At 25.7% G+C, this 14,464-nt stretch overlaps 1 protein-coding gene across 1 annotated transcript in view; it reads right to left on the bottom strand.

Annotated features, from left to right (window-relative positions):
- The window catches only part of LOC112602390, a gene marked incomplete at its 5' end in the record, with an annotated part of 37,258 nt that extends 35,379 nt beyond the window's left edge, over window positions 1–1,879 (bottom strand). Inside the window, 5 exon segments of the mRNA XM_025350446.1 lie at window positions 798–923; window positions 982–1,077; window positions 1,139–1,216; window positions 1,288–1,641; window positions 1,745–1,879. Of these exon segments, the coding sequence (XP_025206231.1) occupies window positions 798–923; window positions 982–1,077; window positions 1,139–1,216; window positions 1,288–1,641; window positions 1,745–1,879 (789 nt within the window).
- Between the last annotated feature and the right edge of the window lie 12,585 nt (window positions 1,880–14,464).

Here is a 14,464-nt window from a genome sequence, read left to right as displayed (position 1 = left end):
AAAAATCCCATTTTTCTCAAAGTTAAGAAAAGTACTAAAAATGTTTAACTTTTAATCCTCAAGTACCAATTAGATTCACTTTTCTACCAAAAACTATGTTGAAATTGAAAATCAAAGTATATTTTATTTTTTTATTGCACTAAAAGATGATAAGACAAAATTAACAAGTCATTGTAAAATTAATTAATTTAATGCTTGGCTAAGAATCCGAAATTAATTTTTCAAGCCTTATTCAAATTTCTTAATTTTGTTTTTTTTTTAATGTTATAGTTAAAGTATTGCTTCTTATCCTGCATTGAAGATACTTGAAGGTTTTGGAGATCCTAACTTGAATATGCTACTGATTAATAAAAATTATAAACTAGTATTATAGAACAGCAGTTCTTAAACTATGGTTTGTGGTCCATGACCCCCACAAGTTCCAAAACACTCATGTTGGAGGTTCACGGGGACTTAATCGGTGGTTTAAGCTTGGACACATGCAGTAAGATATTGTATTAAAAAAAAAAAAAATGTATTAGAAAGAAAATTGGTTATTTCTTAGTGTTTCATCAGGAATCCATGTTCTAAAAAGGTTTACGAAGCGCTGTTATAGATTATAGTATTAAATTAAATAGCAGACCCAACAAACATTAAACAGTTAGCAAAGAAATTTATTTAATAGTGGAGGCACTAACTAAAACAAAATCAATGGCAACAACAACCAAACCTAATATAGTAATATTTAAATATGGCTTTGATAGATATTTTTTAGGTATTTGTAATAAATGGAAAAAAAACATATTTATGTTCCCTACCTTTGGTTTGCGGGTAGTTCTTTTAGTCATTGCTAATGAGTTTTCAAGACGATTCATTTCTGTTGTAATAATTTTAATAAACTCTTGAAAGTTACGATTATTGATAAGCCATCCTTGTACCAGTACCTAAATTTTTAAAAATTAACACAAATTACACATATTTATTTAATAAAATATTTCAAACCTGTTGAGCTGGTGAGGTGTAAAATGGTGTATGTACTATAACTGTGACATAAACTTGTGGTTCAAAAACAATTTTATCAGATCCAGGGACAATAAACTATCAGTATAAAAATAAATGATAAGTAAAAAAAACAATAAAAAATAAATATATATCATACAGGCCTGATAAACCCTTCGATACTTCTACGTAATGCCACATTCATCTCATCAAGCATAACATGACATCTTTGAATATCCTAGGCAAAAATAAAATCAAACCAGATGTAATATTTATACAATAGTGAGCAAGTATTCCAAGTATTCTTACAACTGAACAGTTTGATGGACTCATATCTAAACAATACACCATATTATAAATGGCTGTTAGAAAATAAACACGAGTAAACGCATCCATAACAAAAATAGAATTTGCAAAGCTGTCTTTATCCAAATTTTCTTCTCTGGGTATAAACGACATTATTTTACATTGCTCAGGCGATTCAGCATCTAAGTCGTCATCTACCATCTGTATGGTTCCCAAACGTTTCAAATACCACATGACACGCATGTCTGCGCTCATCGATCTACCCTTGTCAATTAGTACATACACGCACGAAGCAAGAGCATAGGATCCCACTGGTAGTGGTGCAGCATAAGTAAACGTCTCAGGTCTGTCGTCATCCTGAAGTGCACAATTAATTATATTCGAATATTAAAGTGAATAATATGTAACATAACCATTGATGGAGCATTGAACATTATAGAGCAAGAGCAGAAGGATTTACCTGCGTCTGGGTGGGGTTGAGAATTACAGAGAGTACCGAACCGCAATCGGAATCCGTCGACGATGTTATTAAGCTACTGCAATTACTGTTATTATCCCAATCGTCCGTCTCCTCCATCGCGTTTGTGGTTGGCGTATAATTATTCCGTCATGTATGCTGTGAATGATATTAGGTACCAACACGACTAATCGTTTCGTACGCTACGGAATACAAATGAAAACTGGTCATTTCGGTTTTATATATACACAAGCATTTAATTATACAACACATTGATATCCACCCGTATTTAACTATCTATTTGCATTACTCGCCTACCTGTGTGCGTATAATAATTGTATCTGTTCACGGTCAGTCGTCCGGCTACAGCTACCCACAGACAGAGATTATTATTGTTATTAACGTATTTCGTCAGCAATCATCACAAATCATACAAAACGCGCAAAAACAGAATAATAACTATTATTATTTATTATTATCGTCGTGTGAATTTGTGATAATGAACGGTTTTCCGCATAACAATAATTTCGTTTGATACGATAATGATAAGGCAATGCCCGTCCGCACGTGCACGTAAATGTTATTATTATTATTATTATTATTATTTAAAACCGTCGCGCAGCGATAACGCAATAGGCAATGCTAAATGCTACTACAACTGGTGATAGTGGTGGTGGCGGTGGTGTCAGTGATGGACGAAATAATGCGAAATGAAACAACTGTAACGGCCATTAGAACGTAAATTAAGTACGATATAATTTCTGTGCACTAATATCGAAATAATGCTACAGACAGGACTCGACGACTGCGACTACCGGCCGGAATCACAATAATACACCAAGTGGTTTGTAAAACATGATCAATAGCTAATAGCCAATAGGAGGTACTATGTACCTCTACTCGAATAATTCGTGAACCGCACGGTACAGCCGCCGCACTGCTGCAGACCAACAACGAATTAATACTGTTTTATCGTCTTAGTTCTAGTTAACAGCTAAGAAATGTGTTAATGTATAATTATACATACCTACTTGATCGGTCGACCGTAAGTCCGGAACACTCTGCAGCCGTCGTCTTCCGCTTCCATTGTTTTGTAAATACACGAAAGTACGTTTTTTTCATCATACCTAGTCCGTACAACGCGAGAAAAGTATTAGGTATACAACGAATCCTCATCGAAAAAGGCAATTATCCATAACACTAATCTCACATCGTAAGTTCTCCGAAATGTTTATTTGCCGGACGTAAAGGAATAGCTTAAGACAGATCGGTCCTCCGCGCAATAGTAATTTCAAGTCATATTGCAGCTACATATATTTTATTCAATTTGATTTTTGATGTTTTATTATTTATAAGAAAAAGAATTTCATATTATAGTTAATAGTTGGCTATTAAAACTTACTGCATGCTGGGAATGACAAATAATAGTTTGATAAGTTCTTTTTAATGTAATCTCGGCAGTGATGATTTTTCCAAGTATGTATATTTCGTCATTGGTATTATCGAAAAATATAAACCGAAGCCTATATTAAAATAAAAAATGTTTGTGAACCGTTTAAGATAACAATATCAAAATACTCTAAAAAGTAAAAAAATTATTAGATATTAGTTATTACAGAAAACACGTATCAAAATTATCGAAATACATCAAATCCAATACCTTCTATTTTGGTAGTAACTAGTAGGTACTATAAAATATGGATAAGGAATACGTACTATTTTGAAATAAATAAATATATTTTATATAAAATAAAATAAAACATTTTTATATTTACATTTTGTATACAGACTTGTACTTTTATACGACCTTTTAAACAAATCAATAAATAGGTATATAATAACGTTTTATTCATAAATCTTCATTATTTTAATAAAATGAAATAAAATATAGGAAAAAGTTATCCAATAGAAAATTAAAATCATGTCCACTAGAACACAATTCTAAATGATTTTCAAATACAAAAATAAAATATGTATGTATGTACCTAATTTATTAAAATCTATATGATATTCCTAAAACATATTTTAGACATATCTTTAAAACATTCTAATAATAATATATGTATATCGTGCATTACTGCATTTTACGTAAAGAAGTCAGTTATACAATAATCGAATTAACATAAACACTTAGGTACCTTACTTAACGTGGTCCGAGGTGGAAGGTCAAGCACCTTGACATGCACGATACGACGCCGGCGCCTCGTTTGGCCGGACTTGTAAATTTAAATATTGTAAACACCCGTATTATAAGCCACCTGTTGTATGCACAATTCAGACAGAGGAGAACTGAGAATCGGTACCGATACTGGAGGGGTACTCCTCAGTCCTTTCCAGACAATTAACTATATGCGCATTATATGCTTTTATTCAATGATTTTTTTATGGTAATATGATATATAAAACTCTGTAATAGTATATTTATCAATAAATGACATAAACATTATTGTATTACTGCTATTGTCTGTTACCATCATAATATTATGATATGTTTTGATATATTCTATTTATTAAATAAACACATTGTGCGTCATCGCCATACAAAATATTTATTACTCAGCATTACTGTTACAGTGTTATGAGTGTTATGTCATAACCTATGGGCTATGACTTATAAATAAATTTAGTGGGTACAACGTATACAAACCATTTTAACAGTTAAATGTTATTATACAAAAATAATATTTATTAAATCGGTCGGTTTTTCGGATGTACTTACTTAATTTTTGAAATAAAATTATCACCTATTCAAAAATTATACAATAATATTTAAAGAAAAATTTTATGACTACATAAAATATTTCTAAGTGAGTATAATATTTTAATATATATAGGTATAGCAATTTTTTTGTTAATATTTACCATTGCCTATTACATTATCCATTTTATACAAGGTGATTAACCAAACATGCTTTCTTGCCTTTTTAATTTAATAATATAGTTATTCAAAATAATAGCAGCTGGTAACCAATAAGTAACTTGAATGAACAATTAATATTAAGTAAACATATAATATGGGTTCATGGATTCATATATGTTATGATAGAATTTGAGTACCTACCTAATAAATTGAAAAAAAGCGATAATACTGCAGAGAACATTTTTTTTATCATTATCATGATAAGTTATTCCTTATTTTTTTTTTTTTTATATAACTTAATCAAAATAGCTTTTTTTTAAATATTTTATCATTCATAATACTACACATTTTTTTTACAGATCATAAAGAAATTGGTCTACTTCGATTTGTCTATTCGTTAAATTAAATATTTAATAAATATTATTTTATGAATATATTTTATTGTTCAGAATGTGGAAATTCATTTGCAAATTTACCAATACATTTATACATTAATATATTATAGCTAGTAGAATAGTAAGTATTTCAATATTTTCTACCCATCATCATGATATCATTTTATGGTTAATGATATTATAAAAACCGCAAATTTTATCACATTAAAGTTCTATGTATCAAGTATCTATAATGCGAACATAATCAACAAACACAATATGTAAATAACTTGAAAGTCGATGTTGTCGTACAAGCATTACAAATTATAAGCCACAACAGCTAGTGATTTTTATTTTAAATATAATTAAAATATCACGCTAAACCGGTTTGAACTTGGCTGAATGTGCAAGAAGCAGATCTTTCACTAGCGTTTGATTTGAATAGAAAAGTCGAGTAACTTCATTGTTGGCATTCAGTCAGAATATTTAAGCCGTAGGAAACCGTTTTATTTTTTATTAAAGCACACAGTAGATTATTCATAAATATTACGTTGTCAGTTGGTTATATATTTATATATACCTATCTATATATAAATATAAATATGTTAATCATGTTTAAACTTGATTTAAATTACATGACTGTAAAACCTAAATGAAATTAAAACAACTAAAAACCTAATATATATAGTTATTTTTAATCAGATCTTTAAATTTTTTTATGCATTAAAGTATCGTCCACAGTTATAATTAATAACTATTAATTAATAATCATGGATATTGCATAATAGATATAAAATTAATATACAGGTACCGTATTTAGAATTTTATTACTTACCCTTTTTTCAAGGGGCTTAGAGTTGCCATAAAAATCTTATCACTTCTTCATAGCCAACCACAGTTAAGTTATTTTTCCTTAACTGAAAACACACTACACTCACATATAATCATGGCCAACATTCTATGTTTCTATAGTAGAATTTATAAAGTAAAAACTCAATATTATAAATCGTAATAGCAACCCATAAAATTATCAATTAATAATAAATTGATTAGGTAATATTAGGTACTTAACAAAAATTGTTGATTATGGGCAGTTATGACACATAGGAACGTAAAGGTAGAAAAAACCAAATCTTTTTTTTTTTTGTTAACTTGGACGCTGATTTCACTTAATTTGATCGTAGTGGAAATGTTCCACTGGAAAAGTATTCAAAATTTAGTTTAACTTTTTCTATAAAGACAAATTTTTAGAAATTGATGGGCGGATATATCTACAAAATTTAGTAAAAAATTTTTAAATCTGAATTTAATAGAGAAATGCTATAAGATTTTTAAATTTATACATGTACAGTTGTACTAAAGTACATTTTTAATAATTGGACGAATCATAAAATATAAAATAAAATGTATTAGTTGTTAAAGAATTCATAAATGTGAACAAATATACTAATAATAATATGTGTGGTTACACAGGAATAGCAATAGAATAGAAAAATTTTAAAAAATGTATAAAATTGTTTCCCATACACCCAAAATAAATTTTTTTCAAAGTATCAAATATATTTGATTTACTTAAAAACAAGATTTTAGAACTAGCAAATGTTTTTATAAGCATGTTTTTAAAAAGAAATAATGTTTTTCATATCATGACAAAAATTTAAATTATATTAGAATATATAGTTAGTTCCAAGTACATTTTGGTATTTCGCCCTAACTATATTTACATTAATGTTTAAAAATATAATGATAAGATATATTATAAGTTTTTGTTCTAATAATAATAATATAAATTATAATATTAAATACAATTGACAATTGTTTACTTTTACACCAAACACAATTACAATAACATAAATATACGGATTTTTTTAATTTTCTCTTACAATTCGACAGTACAATATTTATAAAATAAATTCCATCTTGGTGAAGAGAGTACACTCATTTTTTAAAAACCCATACTTTGAATATATCAGAAAAAAATTTATTTTTAAAAATTATTTTATACTGTACTTTCTTATCATTTTATAAAATGTTTATACAATTTTAAAATACTCAAAAACTGCTTTATAATTAAGTAATTGAAAAAATCCTACATGGAGCCCTGGGTAATATTCTTAATTTTAAATTTGATAATATAGATCAATAAACTGTTATGTAAAAATTACATAGTTATACGGATTATTCTGAACATGAAATTTACTGATGTACATTCATCAAATGAAAATACACGCACACGGTAAACATAATATAATTTATAATGTGTAATAAATTTTATTGTTTTGTCTGTTTTTAATCTAAGCGAAATTTTGTATTTTGTTTTTATGTTAAATAGGTTCTATAATACGTTTAACTAAATTTCTAAAAATAAAATAAATAATAAATTCTATTTTGTAATACTAATTATTAATGAAGTTTTCTTTTTTATTATGAGTATAAGTATGAAAATTTTTTATTGGGAATCAAATTTTTAAAGTTGTAAACTCAACAAATTCTATATGATTATATTTTTAAATATTTATTAGGTCTGAGCTTTAAAGTAAAACTAATTAAACTAACTGTTAAAAATATATTATCATAATATTTGTTTATAAGCATTTAAAATTGACTTTTAATACAATTTGACAAAATCGCATACAATTTAAAAATTATTTTATAATTAAAAATATTCATTAAGTGTAAAATTTTTATAGCTAAGATTCTCAAATCAATGTTTTTTATAAGTTCAAATAGATACCAAAAAAATCTAAAAATATAAAAGCACAATTTTTTTAGATATTTAAAGTTAAAATTTGCACAAAACTAGATAATTAATTATAAAACCTATTAATACCTATATTAATAGGGATTTTAAACTTTAATAAATACTATTTTATTTTTTTATACGTGATGACATTTTGAAAATATTCAAATTCATTTTAGAATCATTTATACCGTAGAACGCCTACCTATACTTTATTACTAATGACAAAATGAATTACTAAAATAGCAAAATAAATAAATCATACATAGTATTTATAACCACACCCTCCACATTGAACTCAAAAGACCTTTTGTCTCCGAACTAGCCAGAACACATTATAAACGTTTCAACATTCGACTAGCCCACCATAAGAATCCTTTAATCTCCGGTCTATTTTCCGCTTCTATTCCAGGCAATTCTATTAAAAGACTTAAAAAACAGCGGTGTCGTGATCTTCTAGCCTAACTAAATTTATATTCATGTTGTAGTACCTCCGCTGGGAGGCCTCTACAGCCATCAAATCTGTCTTATTTATTTATTTTTTTATTTTTTTTAGCTATATCATCAATTATTCTTATAGTTCTTATCTTTGTAACTTATTGAATAAATAAAACTATAAACAAAAAAAAAAAACTTAGTATTTATTATTTAATAATATAGGCACAGTCTTGATTCAAAATGGTTTTTTATATGAAATGAATAATGATTTATTAAAATATATTACAGTAGTTTACTCAATGAATAAGGTACACTTTATATCTGGTGTATAGAAAAGTGATTATTTATTTATCTTCTTTTTACTAATTTATATTTTAATTATTAGATAATTTATATACTGATGAATATGCCATGTTGACTGTTTGCTTATTATTATTATTATTATTATTATTATTATTATTATTATTATTATTTATTAACATATTTCATCTATAGAGTCAAGAGAGCTATACTTTATATTTAATACGCATATTTACTTAAATATGTATTATACGTATTACTGTAAAACCCACTGGTTTTATGATAAAATTATTATAGAAAGTTAAGTACCCGAATAACATTATTAAATGAAATAATGTATTTGTACATTGGACAATGAAAATTAGTTATTTATTGTAAACAACATTATTATATACCAGGTGTTCAAAATGTTTGGAAATTCTTAATTAGGTATTGTATGCATATTTTAATACCTAGGTACGTAAAGTAATAAAAGATTAATATACATTAATTATTTTAAATATAACCTCATTAATTAAACCATAATATTATCGTTTACCAGTCCCAATTACACTACTGATCATTTTCAAACTTTTTAAACATTCTGTATACATAAATATAGTATTACGCCATTATTTAGGAGTAAAACGTGTTTTAAACACGTTTAAGATTTAAAAACAGGGAACGTTGCTATGTTGTATAGTATATTACGAGTTTATAGATACCTTGTCGAATAGGTCATTCTAATAAATGTTTTAAAAAATATTAAATTTTCTAAGAATAATATTTTTTTGAATTAAGTACAAAAATCATAAAAATCGTTATTCTTCGTTTATACTTATATATCCTATTAAACCTATTTCCTCAAAATTAGAACTTCAAATGTCTAAAAAAATTTAAGGCTATTTGTTTTTCTGTATATTAATTTTTTAAGCTTTTTGACCAAGTATAAACAATTTTTTTCATCGTTTATAGCAAAAACGTTATAAAAATTCAAAAACATGTTGATTATATAAAATTTATGCGACTTTATGTCAAATTTTATTTTAACAAAATAATTTAGAATTTTCATAATGTTAATGGAACTTGTAAAAAATATGCTACAGTCACTACTTCAGTAAATCTAGCACGGTTTAATTCAAACTGTTATTTAGATTATAACCACGGCATTTCTCGATATCACTATTGAGTACCTATTTACTTAAAAGAAATGAATAAAAACCTACCTACGTAGATACTTAAAAGTTAAAATGGTATTTATCTTATGTAACTATAAACTATTGTTTAGCTGTCATTTCTTGTCTAAATACATGTTTATTTATTCGTACGGCTTTAGAGACAAATCAACATTACAGCAAATTGTCTAATATGAACTAAATAAACATATTTTTAGATAAGAAGTCTATCTTTTAGTATTTAAAACTACTAACATAGGTAATAAACAAGACACAATGTGATATTTTTTCAGATAGTTAGGTAATACTAAAAAAAAACTAGACGTATTTAATCATTGATTTTATAACTATTGTGGTGATGTCAAAATAACTTTAAAAAACTGAGAATTTACTTTAATAATTTTAAGTATTATTTTATCCAGTATTAAGCTTGTCAAAAAAATCGCTGTTAAAATGTAATGATAATTACTTGAAAAAATGATCACACGTGTTATCTAATAGATAAACCTTTAGACTATATATAAGCTTTATTATGACTTATGCTGAGTTATGCCGTACAAAAATCTTAATTATATTATAAACATATTATCAGTATATATATATAGGTATTAAAAAAAATAATTCAATTAAGTCAAGTAAAATAAAAAAGTTACTTATAGTTTATCTATAACATAAAAATAAATTGACTCATAATTGTAAAATAACATGTACATTATGGGATATTTTAAAATAGTGCCTACCTATTCAAACTCGGTGGCGTCCCTAGACCCTTTTATAGGGGGGCGAACTATATATATATATATATATATATATGAAAATACACCAATTTATAAGAAAATAAATAAGAAAATAGAGATCATGGAGGGGGCGACTGCCCCATTCGCCCCCCTTGAGGAAGCCCCTGTTAAAACTAATCAAATTCAACTCATTATGTTCAAATAATTTTTTTATTATCATTGAAACAAAAACTAATAGGATGATGTTGAGCAAAATATTTTGAAAATTATATGTAACACTATAGTAAATAATCAAAAATGTGAAAATGTCAAGGATCTATGGCTAATTGTTTTTGAATTAAGCCAACAAAAACTAAAAATCGATTTTGTCAAAAACTGCTTTTAAGTAAGAATTTCTATTTTTCTTTAAATTATTTTTGTTCACCAGGTTATTTTAAAAAATGCTTAAAATTTTCAATTTTAACTTCTTCAAAGTACAAACTTGATGATCTAATTTGTCATCTAAAACCAGCCTTAAAAAAATTAAGGAGAAATTGAAAATCGAAGCATTTTTTTTGAACATAACAAAAAAAATAAAAAATAAAAATACATCATTGTAAAATCAATAGATTTATTACTTTATTTAAAGTCTGAAAACATCGAATGAATTCAGATTTGAATCGATGTGTACATAATATAATATACTTATTACTTATATACTTATATAGTTCGATATTGCAATTTATTATTATATATCATTTATTTGTTATATATTGGCTAATGGCTAGGCTATAGTGCCATTGATTAAATAATGTACGTTTTTTATTACTATGTGGTACATAAAAAATGTACAATACATTTCACATAAAAATATTATTTAACTACAAAAATATTTTCGTAAAAAAATCTTCATATATTTTTAAACAATTTATTAAACATTTGTTATTTTTTATAGTATGATGATTGATGATCTATGTATATTTTAATTTAATATAGATAAATATAATATAATAATATGATATAAAATATCTAATATACATTATAATTTATTGATGTCTGATAAGTTGATGTTTTTTTCTTACCATTTTTAATTAATTCTTTGTAACATCATTTCAATAATGAAATAATAATTTATAAAATATTATAATAACTGATTATAGAAAATAACAAAAACAGCGTTAAATACAAAAATACGGAACAAGTATCTCATTAATATTAGAAACTGGTGTACCTATTTAATAAATCAATAGTAGTGTATGCACTATTTTCGCGTTAGAATAGGAGGGGGTAATATAAAGAATTAAACAATTATTATTATTATATTGTGTTCGTCATTTTTTTTTTTTATTTAATTGAAAATAGGAAATTTCTGTAAACTACAGACATTTGTTTTGTGGAGAAAAAAATAAATATAAATATAATATAATACCAATAATATACGTATGTATTACATTAGTATAGCCGTATAGGTATAGTGTATATTCAAGTATTATATGAATGCAAAGTTAGTCGTTAGTGACCAATAATAATGATATAGCTGGTGAAAATAATAGCGCATGCGACTCGCTATCCAATAACTTACCAAACTACCCAATGGTTCGATAAAATACTCTGTACCTTTAATACGATAATATATTTTATGCCAGATAACTTCAATAATTAATACAAACTAATTACTAAATAGTATAGTATTAATATTATATTTAATTGGACTTATTTCAACGCGTAAAAATAATAATGCATTCAAGTACAAATTATTCCAAAAAACATCTGATTAATAGTGTACAAGTTTCAATTTTAATAGTCATAAATATATACTTAAATTATCTCATGTCCACTTCTCCGATTGGCATATTATTTTAAATAAATGATTAAAAAGTAAAAACAAATTTTAAATTTTTATAAGCCTACAGCAAGACCAATTTTACTCTACTTTAATATACAGTCATAATATCAAGTATAGACATTTCATGACATGTGATAAAAGTATTAGCAAAATAACTTTTCACCGAATAGATAAAAGTAGGTATATGTTTATGAACAGCTTAGACGTATAAATACGAATTATTACGAACGAAACGTGATTCTGATTGGTTTTCCGCGTGATTATACACTACTTACCGATAATACATTGTAAAAGTAAAGTAGAAAAACATTTTAATCTATTTCTTTTTAAAACCATTTTAATCGTTTTAGTACACCGTGATAATATTTGTTTGCCTCATTGTATAACTCTATAACTCAAATTAATCGCAATTCAAAATTTTACTATACAATTTAAAATACGTTCATAATATGTACCTATTACTTAATATGATTAGATTTAATCTACTTAATATCAATTACAATTATTTGAAATTACTAAGAAGAATTCAATAAGAATTTAAATGGTGTTGGCGATGATTAGGTATTTGGACATTATTATCGTCATATACAAATTAATGATGTAAAAATGTAAACACGTGTATCTATTAAAAGTTATCGACAGACTAAAATTTGAATGGTTATAGTTAAAATATGTTAAATGAATATACCTTATATTAATTATATTTTATCTTTCGCATTTAAAAAATATTTATATTGAAATAAGCAAAAATCAAATAGAAATAAAACTATTTTTATTTTTAAAATACCTTTAGCTAGTGATTATGTTTTTTATTAGCAATTAACAACTGTGTACTGGATTACTGGAATCTAATAAGTTAACTTAATAGGCGAATGTTGGATGTCTACTTAAAGTAAAATAATGTGGTTTGTTAATTTTATGAAATATTTTGTATTATTCAATTTTTTTTTTTTTTTTAAGTAACATATTTTAATTAAGTTTGGTTTACCTTATGAAATTATAATTTTATTATTACTAAGCAAACTTTCAATACAGACTTGGGCTTTCATTATCGTACAATTATAACTTTTAAATAAATTTCGATTTTTAAACTTTTATTTATTTAAATATTTACCATGTCATTCTCCATATAATCGCCGATGACTGATGTACTCAAGTATTTCAAATAAGATATTGAGTCAGTATTTAAAAAAAAAATGGATTCATTTAAAAATCTTATGAACGTATTTTGACAATAAATTTATCGACAACTATGATAAAATTGATAACAGAAACATTATCAATACTACAAGAATGAGTACATAGATTGTCTGTCTGGACAATGTTAAAAATGTTAGTCCAGATAGGTACTTGGTAAATCTTATTCAGTTTGTAGGTCAGCGGGAAAATACTTTGGCCTTATGTAGCGGCCGTACGCCTCACAAGAAACTCGATCATCGGTCGGATTTTATTGGCCACAGCCGTATTTAGTAATTTTTCGGCCTATAATTCACCTTTATTTTCACTTAGACTAATCAAAAAAAAGTTTTCGCTGTGCTAGAAATTTACTTAATTACTTATATCCTTCATCGAAGTCATCTACACTAAGACTCATTACGAAAAATAAGTTTATCTCACTACAACTAAAAAACTCGATATTTTTCATTTCCTTTATAGCTATATACTAACTTTAAAAAGTTCTAAACGTTTTCATTAATGCAATGAATAATGACAAGTATATAATATATTTACATTTATTTATCATTAAGTATGTATATTATACACATTATTTAAGTTTATTTTGATACTTAAATGTTAAAAATAAAATCATAAATTTTTTCTCTTTGCTTGTTGAGTGGCAAATGTATAGAAACGTCTTCATACTCGACTTATTAGGTTAACTTGCATTCATTGTTTAATATGGGTAGACTATTAAGTCTATCATTAGACATACTTGACCAAAGCTAAGTTTTTACCCTTTTTTAAGTTAAAAATGACCTTTCTGTAGAATCATTTGAAGCCACTGTATTAAGAAACATGTATCTCGCAATATTAATTTTTATAAAAGAGAAGAAAGTTATTTTTCTTTAAAAAAATTACTCATGGTAACTGGTAAGAAAAGCTTTATTGGGTAACTCATTTTCAAGTTTTCAAAAAGCATTTTAAATAAACACTTTCTTCTTAATAATTTGAGGATATTTTTCCATGATATATATTAATATATTATTTTATTTCCCCGAAAACAGTAGACGTATTATTTATAAATTACATTGACACAACTGCCATCAATATAATCGTGGGACGAAGGGATATCGT

Source organism: Melanaphis sacchari, unplaced genomic scaffold, assembly GCF_002803265.2.
Source record: "Melanaphis sacchari strain LSU unplaced genomic scaffold, SCAv2.0 Contig87_pilon_pilon, whole genome shotgun sequence".
In the NCBI taxonomy this organism is placed as follows: Eukaryota; Metazoa; Arthropoda; class Insecta; order Hemiptera; family Aphididae; genus Melanaphis; species Melanaphis sacchari.
Note: the sequence above shows the minus strand (reverse complement) of the source record. Positions and strands in the feature narration are given on the sequence as shown.